Source organism: Pelophylax lessonae (assembly GCF_965119305.1).
Source record: "Pelophylax lessonae genome assembly, chromosome: 4".
In the NCBI taxonomy this organism is placed as follows: domain Eukaryota; kingdom Metazoa; phylum Chordata; class Amphibia; order Anura; family Ranidae; genus Pelophylax; species Pelophylax lessonae.
The window spans coordinates 586,789,544-586,806,090 of NC_138771.1; the positions used below are offsets into that span (position 1 = coordinate 586,789,544).

Sequence of the window (16,547 nt, forward strand, 5' to 3'; positions counted from 1 at the left end):
AAGAAACGTCTTACCTCTGTGCTCGCTAACAAGGGTTTCTCCACCGAGTACTAAGTCATGTTTGCTTGGGGACCAAATACTTCTTTTACTCACTGAACTGCAACTCAATTTATAACATTTATATCGTGTATTTTTTCAGTTTTTTTGGTGGACATTCTGTCTCTATCATATAAAATATACCTATGATAAAAATTAGACACCCTTCATTTCTTTGTAAGTGGGCAAACTTACAAAATCTGCAGGGGATCAAATTATTATTTTCTCCACTGTATCATGACCACATGTTTTATGCATCTTTTCTATAAAATTGTTTACTCAAAACCACCTAAGAAGTGAGCATGGCTCAGAGAGGACAATTTTAATGATCTTCTGAAATCAAATGTGCTGTAGAAAACGCTAATAAGAGTTCAGAAAAAAGGGGGCGGAGAGCTGAAGTTACGATCTGCAGGGCTCAGTGAAGAGAGCTCTGAGAACTGATTGGAAGGAAGGGACACAACCCCAGTCACACAGCACACAGGGACAGAGCTGAGGCTGCCAATCAGCTGGAGATCCCTCCCCTGCCACCAGTTTTTCTCATGGTGACAGGAAAACTTGTCACAAGTGATTGATGCTGATGGTAGAGGAACAAAGCAGCAGAGAGAAACAACACTTAGTGCTATTGAGACAAGTACACACTATAGAGGGATATGCCTTGTTCATATTTCATGTGTGAGATTTGAAACCACTTTAACTGTCTGATAAGAACCAGTAACACCTACATTTAAACATTTCTTTAAAAAAAAGCAGTTTTCTCAACCAAAACTGGGTCACCTACGTGTCTACATGTGTGTCTTTTACAGCATTAGCTCAGTAACTGGTGCTACCAAAGTGATGATGTGTGGTTTATAAGCCTTGCTATTACTTTTCTGTAGAGCATGTTTGCATAAATGAAGAGTGGACTTCAGCCACAAAGGATCGCATAGTGCACACTCAACACAGATTTCCTGCCCAGCACCACTAAACAGTGTGTGTGCAGAGACCTTGCTATTTCCTCTCAAGGAGAGCACTGTAATGTAAATGAAGTGGGTTTTAGCCACAAAGCATCTCTTTGTGCACACTCTACACCAGCCATTCTCAACCAGGGTTACCTGGAACTTTAGGGGTTTTCAGTTTTAGATTTTGCTAAGGTTTTCTTGAACTGTGGCTGATTGAACGTCCATGCCTGCAAAGCTACAAGGCCAATACCACCTGGCAGAGCCATCAATCTTATTAGCTGTCTGTAATGGTGACATTTTGACGACCATTGTAAGGGGAATTCCTTCCACTTACCACCAATGATTTGGTTTTAGCAAAGGTTACCCGAGACCTTAAGATTATCTTAAGGGTTATTCTTGGCAAAAAAGATTAAGAAAGGCTGTTATACCTAAACCTCCTATCCAGTGCAGTGATGCTGTGTCTTCTGAGACCTTGTTATTACCCAGGAGACCATTGTATTGTAAAATGGAAAAGGAGCTTCAGCCGCAAAAAAATCTCATCATGCACATGTTATACCACCAGACAAAAGCTAAAAGGCATTATAATGAATTGCACTCACAAAAAGGAGGAGAAACTGGAGCATACCAGATCATGAAGTTCAGTCTCGGCAGACATGGCTGGAGGAAGGAATCCCATCGCTGAGACCAAGGAGACGCTGCCTGTGCTGGGCATCTGAGCAGCGCCCGTCACTGAATCACTGTTCTCTTCTTGTGCCAAAGCAAAGGATCATGGAATATGCGTTTCAGGATACTACCAGGTCACCTTCATCCGGAGACTAATGGGGGGGTGATCCCATGGTCCTTTGCATCAGCACAAGTGGAGAATCACAGAGCGGTGATCCAGCGACAGCCACTGCTCAGGAGCTGGCATGGACAGCGTCTCCTTGGTCTCAGTGGTGGGAATCCTTTCTACTGAGGTTCTGCTCCATCCACCTCTGCTGAGACCGATCTTCGTGATCTGATATGCTCCATTTTCTCCTCCTTTTGTGAGTGCAATAAATCATGCCTTTTTATCCCTAATAAAAAGTTATTTACACTATGATCCTGTGGCGCCATTCTCCTTTTTATTTTTTAATCTCTCCAGATGGTTCCTCAAGCACACAAGAAAGGTTGTCTAAGGATCTATCATTTTTAGAAACTGCTATACCACTGGATATTTGTTTTTGCCTCTATCTGTATCCATTTGTGGTTGGTTCCTTTACCTGCGTGAACATATTGTATCTCTCATTTCCTTTGTTTACCCCGGGCAGGATTTATTTTGTGAACAATAACATTTGTTACTTTCCATCTTCTCACTGTTGGCTGTAATAGCTATCTGGTCACTGCCCAGGCTTCTAAAGCCTGTAGTTTAGAAAGTGCACCCAGGGCTATTTCTTTTTACTGCATATCACAGTGTGTATATGTATTATACATATTTATTAAACAGGTTGGTTAGCATAGGTGTTAGGAGGTGGGAGGAGACAATTTTAAGTTTAGTTAGATGTAAACTGGAATTCAAGTAGCTTGTAATGAGCCTTTGAACTAGCTGGAATATTTTACTTCTTCTGCAGGTACAGTCAGTTCTCCAGCACAGCCTACTCTTTCCTTGCACATCATAGTCCTTTTCTCTTCTGGGAGTATCCAATTACTGTCTGTGCTGGCACAGCTCCAACCACCTATCTCTTTTCTACATAACCATTAATGTAGCTGCCAGGGAAGGAGCAATAGGCAGTACTTAGACACCAATGAGTCAGGCACTATTCTTCCAACCGACACCAACAATGGGGCAATATTTCTCCCACTGAGAGGTAACTATTCATCCCACCAACACCAACAATGTGGAACTATTCCTCATCCTACTGACCAAAGCATTATTTAACTGTTTTTACCCCTACTACTGACTACCAAGCCTGACAAATTGTATACTCCCACTGACACTGGGGCACTTTCTTCTCCCACTGGCCGCAGTCCAGCCCCTCTAAAAGTTTAAAGGACGGTATACTGGCCCTTTGTTTAGAAAGTTTGGAGATAACTGCTTTAGGCCTCTTCCACATGGGGTGTGCTCTTTTGGAGTCCACCTGCTTAGCAGGGAACCTGTCAGCTGATTCCCACTGAGCAGGCAGATGACAGGTTTGTGTCCGCTATGTTTATGCAGAGTGGACACAGACTGCTCTCCTCTGTAGGGTGGTCGGACGTAAATGGACCGCCTGTTTACACTAAACTGCCATACGAACCGCCAGACGGATGGGGAACGGATCCCCAACCATCTCTTTTTAGTGGATAGGATTGGATCTCGGTGGATGTAAACGGACACATCTGTTTACATCCGCAGTTTCATAGAGGAGACTGGAGAGTATGATCAGGTCTGCCTGATAAACTGACAAGCGGGCAAGATCGGTCTGCTTGTATGAAAGGGGCCTTAGAATGTCAAAGTGCTACTAAACCCACAACAGTAAAATCAGTCTGTATATGCTGTAAAGCATGCTTGTTATACTCACGGTGGAACCTAAGGGGTTAATCCTCCGCATTGTGTAAAAAGGCTGTTTTATCCTGTCTTCTCTGATCCTCTCCTCCTTCCACTGTCCCCTAATCATTTCCTGATAACATGGAGTCTATGGAGTCAGGCAGCACATGCTCAGTTTGGTGTGTATTGCTAGAGAGTTTTTATTTTTTTCTTGGGAGAATGCATGTGATCAGCACAGGGCCAATCAGCACTGTCCAGACAGAGTCAGGGGGGTCTTGGAGTCTCATAGGACAGTCAGAAAACTCCTCCTACAAGCTTTAACCAGTGCTTGGTTTGACACTGATACAGTCACAAGACTGGTCAAACTGCTGATGAGAAAAGGTATTTAGCAGTTTAGATTTACTAAAATAATTACATTTCCATGTGCTGTGTACTGTGGGAGACCAGATATAGTGAATGCAGAGTCCTGGGTTTAGCAACACTAAGTCCGCTGGGGCTCCTGCCATCACATCCACCCAGCAGCAATCTCAGGGCTTTTATATGTCTATACAAGGAAAGATTTTATAGGTAACATACCTAATATACATTAAATGATCATATAATCTTATTGGAATATTGTCATCGAAATTAATAATCTGGAGACAGACTCTAAAGAAAACATCAGTTTTAGCGAGCGGATAGTTAAACCTAGATCATAATGGGAATGTCGACTATCGCTTTAAGCAAACAACCATCATGCTTCAGCATACTTTCAACAAGCTACATGTAGTTATGATATCTGTTAGAAGTTTGTTTAAAGTGATGAAAGTCAGCACTCCCCTTTAACCTCCGCAAAGTACAACTGAACCATACTTAAATAGGAAGTTTGACCTTGTTTTAAAGAACTAAAATTTCCTGTTGAAAATAAAGCTGCTCTCATGTACACATCTAAATACACCATTTACATGCCAACAAGGTAACTGACTGGTAAGTAAGGCAATTCTATGGCATGGAGGTATGTGAATTACAAGAGTGGATGAACAAAACTCCAAAATGTTTGGGAACAAAGTCATTCACATATGTATCAATCCTGCATATTTCTAGAATTTGTCTGAAGTTCCACTTTAACACATGCCTCCAGGTTTGAAATATGTCCAAAAAGATATCAAAGTTGTAAACTGTAAACTGATAAAGCTGTTACAAATGTAGACAGAAAGGCGGTAGGCAGGTGTGCAAAAAGGTCTAGTTTTTAAAGTTCTGAATTGTTAAATTTGAATTCATTTTTAATTTACTTTGTTATTAAATCAATTAAATTGATTTTTCTTCAACTTTTAAGTCATTTTTAATTTTCATTTTTGAAACAGGTTTGCAAATCTCCAATCACATAAGGGTGCAACCTGCCTTAGCGTGCATGATTTTTAATGTGCCTAAATTTTCCCCGCAAACATTAAGGAACTTTAAAGCGATAAGACACATTTACACTATAAAATGCAACTAGAAATAATCAATATTCTACACTGCACAGCTCAAATTCTTACCATGATGTGCAAGTGGCATCAAGCACAACATATGCATGTATATAATTATATATACACACACACACACACATTATAATTAAGCAATAATAGTTAGAAAAAAAAAAAAAGAAAGTGCCTATAAGCATCGACCCGACACAATTCCAGGTACAAGCTTTTAATAAAAGGGTGTACTGGACTTAAAAGCAGTACAGATAGTGCCATCTCCTATTACCGAGCCTCCTTCTCTAATCCTTTGGGACAGAGCCCAGAGATGGAATGGAGTTAGTGACTGTGCAATGTGGGAGGCTTTTCCGAATCTCATCAATACCTTGGCCCTCAAAAAAGATCCCATTGAGGTTAAGGTAGTTTAAGGCTGGTAAGTTTACACACACCGCTACGATGCATTTCGAGGTGAACCGGAGGCAATACTCCAACCACAGCTTCTCCAGAGTCTTAATACTGGTCAGGCAAGCCAAACCAGCATCTGATAGAGAGCAGAAATGTGTGAGCGCCAAAGTCCGTAAGTGCTTCAAATGACACCCGATCAAGTGCAACGTAATATCGGTTACTTTGCAAGCATTCAGTTTTAAGTGCTCCAGTCCTTTAAGATAGGGAACTGCTTTCTGAATACCAATGTCAGTGACTCTGTAGGTGCCAGCAAGGTAAAGGGTCTTTAGGACTGACTGACTGCATATGGCTTCCAAATGATGGCTTGAAAAAGAAGACACATTGTTCAGAATAAGGGTCTCCAGTTTTGGCAGAGTTTTGCTTTTGTTGGGGGACGATTTGAACCAGGTCATTGGGATCTCGCAATGGGATAGCTCCAACGTTTTCAAGGTGGAAGGCAGACAGTCATAGCTCAGAGAACGAAGGTTTGTCTCCTCCAAGTGGAGGCTTTCCAGGCTGGGGTAACGCTTATCCAACACTTGGAGGATGGCTGGAGTTAGGAACTCTTGTTTCTTAATGGATAACAGAAGCCCCTTGATTTTCAGAGTCTGCAGGCTGGTGCCAAGCCAATGCCTCACTAGGTGCCAGAGGATTTTTGAATCCAGCTGTTGGAACACAAAATAATCATTGAAGTCAGAATACAATATAGCGTACATGCTGGTTTGGGGAAACAAATCATTTTTGACAAGAGGACACAGATGATTAAAAAATAAATAAATCACCTCCCAAAGACAGCTTTTACAAGGAACTAAAGTTAAAAAATTAAAAAATAGCGATTAGGCAGGGTCTTTGTTGCAGAAGAGACCTGCAATGTCTCTTCTGCAATAAAATACACTTATAAATAAGCAGGGGAAGGGAAATGGCGCTGCCCAATTGGGGTGGATATAATAAAGATGCACTCTAGGCTATTGATGAGTTCCATGTATGATTTATGATGTACATTTTCTAATTTATTGATGTGATATACATATATCAATTTTCTTACCTGTAACACCCACTAGAGTGCATCTTTATTATATCCACCCCAATTGGGCAGCGCCATTTCCCTACCCCTGTTTATTTATATCCTTGATAAAGCCTTGGCTATATTTTAGGAAGGCTGCAGCCCCATTTTTTCCCTTTTATTTCCATACGCGGGACTTTATATATAATAAAATACACTTGCCTGCTTGTTCGCAATCCTCTGTAGAATGTGAACAGAGCCACACATGCGCAGCTCAATTTACATTCACAACGACTATCTGGGAGGATACCTCTGTAACCATTTGGCCTAGCACTGAGTATACAGGACCAAACCCCTGTGGAAGCTGCAAATCATTGTAGTAGTCACCGCTACTACAGAGATAGCTGCAGTCTTCTGGGTCCGATTGCTCAGCAACTGCCCTGGGCACAGTAACCACAGAGGGTGCGCTCTCTACGCTGCTGCCTTTTGGAGAATGTCTTGTATTTTTTTTTCCAGTGAATACAAGGCATTCTCTGATTTGACATGGTGGAGAGGCGGGGTAAGAATCTAAAAACCTGGTCCAATCAGAGAACACCTTGTATTCATTAAAAAAAACATTTAAGGCGTTCTCTGAATGGCGGCAATGCCAACAAAAATCAATGACCTTACCACTGGCCCCCTCTGACATTTCTCACATACATGTGAAAATCAGCATTTTGAAAAGGACTTAATTCCCAAACATTATTTTATATTTTTTTGGAAGCAGAAGAATAAAATGGTGGGTGTTGCAATTTTCTTTTGTCACATAATATTTGCACAGGGAAAAAAAATACACTTTAAGGAATTTTAGTGAACACAAACACATTATAACAACCAACTTTTTTGTAAAATATAAAAGATGATGTGACTCAGAGTAAATAGATACCAAACAGGCCTTACTTTAAAATTGCACATGCCCGTTTACCAGCGACAAATTATGATGCCTAAAAATCTCCATAGGCGATACTTTAAAAGCGTTTACAGGTTACCAGTTTAGAGTTACACAGGAGGTCTGGCCCTAGACCTATTGCTCTTGCTCCAATGTTTGCGGCGATACCTCACATTTGTGGTGCGGTCTTACTTGATACAAGTATTTTGCTAGCTTTAGAAACCGCAGCTTGGCATTGAATGCGATTATCAAGTTTATGATCTCAGAACACCCAGATGCTTCTCCACCATGGACTACCCCAGTGATTTGCAGCTTCCACTGAGATTGGTCTGTATGAGATATGCATACTTCTCTTGGTCCAAGCTGGATCAATGGAACTATGCAAAAAAAAAAAAAATTATACACACTAAATCTTCAGCTTTAAAAATGTATTGTCCAAACAGCAGGCAGGAAGGTGACGTAGAAAGCTGCATTGCAGACCCAGTGAATACATGTGTCACCTGGTATAGCAGAGACGTTTAAAGTCACTATACTGGCTGAACAGAATACCAAATGATTTGGCAGGTACAATACTTCATGTTTTTTTAAAGCCCTGTGCACATGCACAGATTGTTGGCCAACTGATCGGCCAACTTTTGTCCAGTGTTTGTTGGTTGAAATGTGCTCTAGACTTGCACTGGACTTTTGTTGGCCAACAAAAACCAACTTCAGAAGTGATGTCATGTTCTGGTTGACTTTCAGTGTGTTTTTTCTTCTCTGAGCATGCCCAGTCTTGCTCATCTGTTCGTCAGTCAGTACAGATTTCGGCAGACAAAAATCAATCGGCCGTTCTTTGTTGGCCAACAAAAATTTTATAGCATGCACACCAGATTTATTTCGGCCGAAAATTCACAGTTGGTTGTTGGAAGCATCATACTAACAAGCCTACAATCGGCAGATCGGACGTTGGCCAACAATTTACGGCCAACAATCTGTGCGTGTGTACGAGGCTTAACTGTGCATTTAGATCTCTGTATAGAGTTTTACTTTAATTTCCACAATAACTAGAAGAAAGCAGAGCCTGTATAAGAGAAAATATGTCTCTCCCATGCACATGAATATTTACAACTTATACAAAAATAAATTTCAAATCTGAACTCCAGGCAATCAACTAAATACAGATATGAGCTGCTTTACCTGTATTTATGCCCATCCAGTACTGAAATTTACACAGAACAACCTTGTATCACAGCCCTGTTTAATCTTTCACTGCTGTAGTTACACTTTTCACTTCCAGGTCCCCCCACTATCCCCAGCCTGTGCATGGATCCAGGTCTCCTCCCTATCCCCAACCTGTGCATGGATCCAGGTCTCCTCCCTATCCCCAGCCTGTGCATGGATCCAGGTCTCCTCCCTATCCCCAGCCTGTGCATGGATCCAGGTCTCCTCCCTATCCCCAGCCTGTGCATGGATCCAGGTCTCCTCCCTATCCCCAGCCTGTGCATGGATCCAGGTCTCCTCCCTATCCCCAGCCTGTGCATGGATCCAGGTCTCCTCCCTATCCCCAGCCTGTGCATGGATCCAGGTCTCCTCCCTATCCCCAGCCTGTGCATGGATCCAGGTCTCCTCCCTATCCCCAGCCTGTGCATGGATCCAGGTCTCCTCCCTATCCCCAGCCTGTGTATGGATCCAGGTCTCCTCCCTATCCCCAGCCTGTGTATGGATCCAGGTCTCCTCCCTATCCCCAGCCTGTGCATGGATCCAGGACTCCTCCCCAGTGGCGTAGCGTGGGGGGTGCAGGGGGGGCGGGCCGCACCGGGCGCAACATCTGGGGGGGGGGGCGCATCAACAGTGTCACTCTGTCTGTCTGACTATGACATACACAGTTCACACTAGGGCTGTGCATCTTCAATTACCTCACGATTCGATGCGATGCGATTACGATTATTAGGGTCGCGATTTGATACGATTCGATTCCGCGATGCATCACGATGCATCACGATTACTGCCCAATGCCCATGCCCAGCCCATAGTGCACTGAAAACATATAGGAGGTCTCCTAAGGGATGTGATAAATACATGGTGGTGTATAGAGGTGTCCTCGGGGTTGTGATAAATACATGGCGGTGTATGGAGGTCTCCTCAGAGATATCCAGGATGTGATATATACATGGCGGTGTATGGGGGTCTCCTCAGGGATATTCAGGATGTGATATATACATGGCGGTGTATGGGGGTCTCCTCAGGGATGTGATATATACATGGTGGTGTTACACCACCATGTATATATCGCATCCCTGAGGAGACCTTCATACACCACCATGTATATATCACATCCCTGTTGAGACCCCCATACACCACCATGTATATATCACATCCCTGATATCCCTGAGGAGACCTCCATACACTGCCATGTATATATCACATCCCTGAGGAGACCCCCATACGCCACTATGTATATATCACATCCCTGATATCCCTGAGGAGACCTCCATACACTGCCATGTATATATCACATCCCTGAGGAGACCCCCATACACTGCCATGTATATATCACATCCCTGAGGAGACCCCCATACACTGCCATGTATATATCACATCCCTGAGGAGACCCCTATACACTGCCATGTATATATCACATCCCTGATATCCCTGAGGAGACTCCAATACATACATGGCATTGGATAGGGGTCTCCTCAGGGATATCCGGGTTGGAGAATCTGCGGTGCTGTGACCTAAACGGATAGTCCGGCTCCCCCTCTCCCTCAGTGTGCTCCCCTCACCTGGCTCTGCCACTCCCCCTGGCAGTGTCCTGTTAACAACATTTGTAATAGTATGAAGACTTAGATTAGTACCTGATCACTGATGATGAGAGACACTGCAGACGCCTGAGCCAAGGAGGACCGGGAGTTGGGGTCCAGGACGCTGACTCGGGGTCTCCCTCTGCCCACAGAGGCCTGTGTGAGGAGGATGGACACATGGACACTTGCTGGAGGACGGTCAGGAGTCAGGACAGACACTCGCTGGAGGAGGAGGACGACCAGCACGCATGTGGGAGCGGGGGATGTTTGCTCTGACAGACACTCAAGTCTCCCGCAGCAGACTGAGTGTCTGAGAGTAGAGATGACAGTCCTCACGTGCCCGATCCCGCCAGGAAGCCGGCACTGCACTCCGGTAATCACAGGCAGTGAGACATTTCCCAATCTGTGCAGCTGCTGATCGGGAAGTGTCTCACTGCATGTGATAAGCGAAGTGCAGTGTCAGCTTACTGGAGGGATCAGGCATGTGTAAAGTGTAAACGTGAACACTGCACACCGTAGTCCATCTCATTCTCTCCTCTCCAACAGTCAGGGACACTCGCTCCTCGTGTCTCCTCTTGCAGCGACGCCGGGCGACTGGGGATGACGTCAGCGGGAGGCGGGAAAAGAGGGTGCGGCTACGAATTTTAAAGAGCCATCGCTGTGCGGAGAGGGAGGGGGCGGCGCTTCATGACGTCATTAGAACATAGATTACAGCCGGTCGCAGCATGGATGCAGAATCGTGAAGGGTCGAATCGCGATGCATCGATCTTTCGATTAAATGTAGCAGCCCTAGTTCACACACTGTCTGTGGCTACCTCCATCTTTAGGCTGGGAGATGTCCAGCGCGGCCGCCCTACGGCTGAAAATGGTGGGTCGGGGCGGGGAGGGGCTGGACTGTGCCTCACCTGTCCATTGGTGTAGGGTATGGTGGCTTTGCAAACCAAGCCCTGCCTATGCCGCCTCTCCTCACTGCTCAGTCAGTTTAGCAGCGAGTGAGTCAGCAGCCTGGCGTTGTCACAAAGTGGGTTTTTTTTTTTAAATCACCTGATTAGAGCCAGAGGCTCTAATAGGCTTCAAAAAAGGGTGGACCCAGGGCGCAGAGCAGTGAAAATTTGCTATTGTCACACAGATTCTCCTCCTGGCCAAAAGGAGGAGGCGGGAGGACTCGAGGAAACGCGGGGAACTGAGGAGAAGCCGCCACTGCAGGTAAGTCTCTTTGCATTGAAGGGGGCACCCTGGTCTGTCTGCATTGAAAGTGGGCACGCTGTGGTCCGTCTGCATTGAAATGGGGCACGCTGGTCATTCTGCATTGAAAGGGGGCACGCTGGTCACTCTGCATTGAAAGGGGGCACGCTGGTCTCTCTGCATTGAAAGGGGGCACGCTGGTCTCTCTGCATTGAAAGGGGGCACGCTGGTCTCTCTGCATTGAATGGGGGCACACTGGTCATTCTGCATTGAAAGGGGGCACGCTGGTCTCTCTGCATTGAAAGGGGGCACGCTGGTCTCTCTGCATTGAAAGGGGGCACGCTGGTCACTCTGCATTGAAAGGGGGCACGCTGGTCACTCTGCATTGAAAGGGGGCACGCTGGTCACTCTGCATTGAAAGGGGACACGCTGGTCATTCTGCATTGAAAGGGGGCACACTGGTCTCTCTGCATTGAATGGGGGCACGCTGGTCATTCTGCATTGAAAGGGGGCACGCTGTTCTCTCTGCATTGAATGGGGGCTCGCTGTTCTCTCTGCATTGAATGGGGGCACGCTGGTCTCTCTGCATTGAATGGGGGCACGCTGGTCATTCTGCATTGAAAGGGGGCACGCTGGTCTCTCTGCATTGAAAGGGGGCACGCTGGTCATTCTGCATTGAAAGGGGGCACGCTGGTCATTCTGCATTGAAAGGGGGCACGCTGGTCATTCTGCATTGAAAGGGGGCACGCTGGTCATTCTGCATTGAAAGGGGGCACGCTGTTCTCTCTGCATTGAATGGGGGCAAGCTGGTCTCTCTGCATCGAAAGGGGGTACACGCTGGTCATTCTGCATTGAAAGGGGGCACGCTGGTCATTCTGCATTGAAAGGGGGCATGCTGGTCTCTCTGCATTGAAAGGGGGCACGCTGGTCATTCTGCATTGAAAGGGGACACGCTGGTCTCTCTGCATTGAAAGGGGGCACGCTGGTCATTCAAACTTGTATTTAGATGCATTTTACTTTGAAAGGGGGCACGCTGGTCATTCAAACTTGTATTTAGATGCATTTTACTTTAATTACATCATTCAATTACATGTGCTTAGGGGGTAAGGGTTTCTTTAACTTATCTAGTGGAAGAGACTCGAGTGCTAAAATCCCGCGGGTTAGGGGGCGCAAATTACTTGCCTTGCCCCGGGTGCTGACAACCCACGCTACGCCACTGCTCCTCCCTATCCCCAGCCTGTGCATGGATCCAGGTCTCCTCCCTATCCCCAGCCTGTGTATGGATCCAGGTCTCCTCCCTATCCCCAACCTGTGTATGGATCCAGGTCTCCTCCCTATCCCCAGCCTGTGCATGGATCCAGGTCTCCTCCCTATCCCCAGCCTGTGCATGGATCCAGGACTCCTCCCTATCCCCAGCCTGTGTATGGATCCAGGTCTCCTCCCTATCCCCAGCCTGTGTATGGATCCAGGTCTCCTCCCTATCCCCAACCTGTGTATGGATCCAGGACTCCTCCCTATCCCCAGCCTGTGCATGGATCCAGGACTCCTCCCTATCCCCAGCCTGTGCATGGATCCAGGTCTCCTCCCTATCCCCAGCCTGTGCATGGATCCAGGTCTCCTCCCTATCCCCAGCCTGTGCATGGATCCAGGTCTCCTCCCTATCCCCAGCCTGTGCATGGATCCAGGTCTCCTCCCTATCCCCAGCCTGTGCATGGATCCAGGTCTCCTCCCTATCCCCAGCCTGTGCATGGATCCAGGTCTCCTCCCTATCCCCAGCCTGTGCATGGATAGTGCGAGAAGCAACATGTCCATGGGCTGTCACTCTGCTCTCGCCTCCCATCAGCATTTTCCTTGCAATGAAGCATACCAGACTGCTGCCTCTCCCCCAACCTCTAAAGCTGTGCTGTACAAGGATTGCAAGAGGCAGATACAGTACCAAGTCAAATTGAGGTACTTACTCTGCTTGCTTAAAATACATTTAAAGTGTTACTTAACCCACAACCGTAAAATCAGTCTTAATAGGCAGTAAAGTATGCTTGTTATTCTCCTGAGGAACCTAAGTGGTTAATCGTCTGCATTGTGTAAAAAGGCTGATTGGTCCTGTCTGCTCTAATCCTCCACTTTTACCATTGTCCCCTAACCATCTCCTTGTAAGACAGAGTCTTTGGAGTCACTCTGCACATGCTCAGTTCGGTGTGTATTGCTAGAGTTTTTTATTTTTTTATTGGGAGGCTGCATGCGTTTGGCCCAGAGCCAATCAGCACTGTCCAGACAGAGGAAGGTCATGCAGCCTCATAGGACAGTCAGATTAGAATAAAACTAATACTAATTGTTAGGATTACGTACATTAATATTTTAGTATACATCTCTCAACCTATGTTTTAAATTCAAGGGAAATGATTGACATCAGAGTGCATTGATATATCAGGTCAAAAGTCACATCTGCTAAGAGTGTTTTTTAGTGGCTATATACAGCATTGCGTGCTTTAGGAGAACATCTAACCACCTGTTTCCTGTCACCTCCCTACAGTTGTGAAAACCGTTACAAGTTCTGCACTAAACTGACTAGTAGAAGCAAACCTGCAGTTTGAACCAGTTAATTACTTGGTTACGACCAACAAATCAGTGGAAAAGCTATGATGATCTACTGCAAGCCAAAGACTGTCACAAACATATGCATGCAAATTGTATTTTCCACCTGCCTTACTCTGAAGCTTTCATATGTACGACAGAAGTCTCCACAAAGGGCCTGATATATATATATATATATATATATATATATATATATATATATATATAAAAAATGCTGTAAATTAGGAATGCTTTCATAAATAGAAGTGTTAATAATTTATTTTTATAAATTAACAAAATGGAGAGTAAATTACCAGAAGAAAAATCAAAATCAAAATTTGGTGACTACCCTTTGCCTTCAAATCAGCATCAATTCTTCTAGGTACCCTTGCTCAGATTTTGTGAAGTAACGTGGCAGGTAGGTCGTTCCAAACATTTTGGAAAACTAACCACAGATCTTCTGTGGATGTAGGCTGCCTCAAATCCTTCTGTCTCTTCGTGTAATCCCAGGAAGATTCAATGCTGTGATCAGGGCTCTGTGGGGAGCAAAACAATCACTTCCAGGACTCCTTGCTCTTCCTTTAGCCAACGCTCACATTGGTCTGATTTGTCAAATTGGAGGCAATTGAAGGCAATGGCATGGTCCGAATCGGTGCGATAATGGCTGTGTTTCAACCTACATATGAAATTGATGATCATTGGCGCCTGTTTGATATAACTGGTTAATCATACACCTTAACCTAGTCCTACAAAATCCCTGACTTCATGCAAGTGTACAAAGTGTGCAAGTGTAATAACTGATGGTTAGAAGCCAAAGGGTAGCCACACCAAATTTTGGTTTAATGTAGATTTTTCCATCCGTTCGCTCACTTTGCATTCTGTAAATTAATAAAAATAAATTGAAAACATTTTGGAAAACATTCTTACTTTACAGAATTTCTTCACAACTGGGTAAAACTTTTGCATACGACTGTGTGTATATATATATCTATCTATCACACATATATAAATACATACACACACACACTATATATTTCCAAAAGTATTGGGACACCTCTGCCTTTACATGCACTTGAACTTTAATGACATCCCAGTCTTAGTCCGTAGAGTTCAGTATTGAGTTGGCCTACCCTTTTCAGCTAGTGTATAACAGCTTCAACTCTTCTGGGAAGGCTGTCCACAAGGTTTAGGAATGCGTTTATGGAAATGTTTGACCATGCTTTCAGAAGCGCATTTGTGAGGTCAGGAATTGATGTGGACAAGAAGGTCAGGCTTGCAGTCTCAGCTCAAATTCATCCCAAAGGTGTTCTACCGGATTGAGGTCAGGACTCCGTGCAGGTCAGTCAAGTTCCTCCACCCCAAACTTGCTCATCCATGTCTTTATGGACCTTACTTTGTGCACTGGTGCTCAGTCATGTTGGAACATGAAGGGGCCATCCCCAAACTGTTCCCACAAAGTTGGGAGCATGAAATTGTCCAAAATGTCTAGGAATGCTGAAGCCTTAAGAGTTCCCTTCACTGGAAGTAAGGGGCCAACCCAACCCCTGCAAAGCAACCCCATGCCATAATCCCCCCTCCACCAAATGATTTGGACCAGTGCACAAAGCAAGGTCCATAAATACATGGATGAATGAGTTTGGGGTGGAATGGCAGGCGTCCTAATACAAACCCAATTCCAAAAAAGTTTAGACACTGTACAAATTGTAAAAAAAGGAATGGACTAATTTACAAATCCCATAAACTTATATTTTATTCACACTATAATATAGATAACATATCAAATGTTGAAAGTGAGACATTTTGAAATGTCATGCCAAATATTGGCTCATTTTGGATTTCATGAGAGCTACACATTCCAAAAAAGTTGGGACAGGTAGCAATAATAGGCCAGAAAAGTTAAACGTACATATAAGGAATAGCTGGAGGACCAATTTGCAACTTATTCAGTCAATTGGCAACATGATTGGGTATAAAAAGAGCCTCTCAGAGTGGCAGTGTCCCTCAGAATTCAAGATGTGCAGAGGATCGCCAATTTCCCCAATGCTGCGGCAAAAAATAGTGGAGCAATTTCAGAAAGGAGTTTCTCAGAGAAAAATTGCAAAGTTTGAAGTTATCATCATCTACAGTGCATAATATCATCCAAAGATTCAGAGAATCTGGAACAATCTCTGTGCGTAAGGGTCAAGGCCAGAAACCATACTGGATGCCCGTGATCTTTGGGCCCTTAGACGGAACTGCATCACATACAGGAATGCTACTGTAATGGAAATCACAACATGGGCTCAGGAATACTTCCAGAAAACACTGTCGGTGAACACAATCCACCGTGCCATTCGCCGTTGCCAGCTAAAACTCTATAGGCCAAAAAAGAAGCCAAATCTAAACATGATCCAGAAGCGCAGGCGTTTTCTCTGGGCCAAGGCTCATTTAAAATGGACTGTGGCAAAGTGGAAAACTGTTCTGTGGTCAGATAAATCAAAATTTGAAGTTCTTTTTGGAAAACTGGGACGCCATGTCATCCGGACTAAAGATGACAAGGACAACCCAAGTTGTTATCAGCGCTCCGTTCAGAAGCCTGCATCTCTGATGGTATGGGGTTGCATGAGTGCGTGTGGCATGGGCAGCTTACACATCTGGAAAGGCACCATCAATGCTGAAAGGTACATCCAAGTTCTAGAACAACATATGCTCCGATCCAGACGTCGTCTCTTGCAGGGAAGACCTTGCATTTTCCAACATGA

The 16,547-nt window shown here is 44.8% G+C and overlaps 1 protein-coding gene across 1 annotated transcript in view; it reads right to left on the reverse strand.

The window, feature by feature from the left end:
- Positions 1-5,090: 5,090 nt before the first annotated feature.
- The window catches only part of FBXL12 (F-box and leucine rich repeat protein 12), a 33,166-nt gene continuing 21,709 nt past the window's right edge, over positions 5,091-16,547 (reverse strand). Inside the window, exon 3 of the mRNA XM_082255508.1 lies at positions 5,091-6,004. Within this exon, the coding sequence (XP_082111634.1) occupies positions 5,198-6,004 (807 nt within the window). The 3' untranslated portion in view covers positions 5,091-5,197. The remainder of the gene's footprint in view (positions 6,005-16,547) is intronic.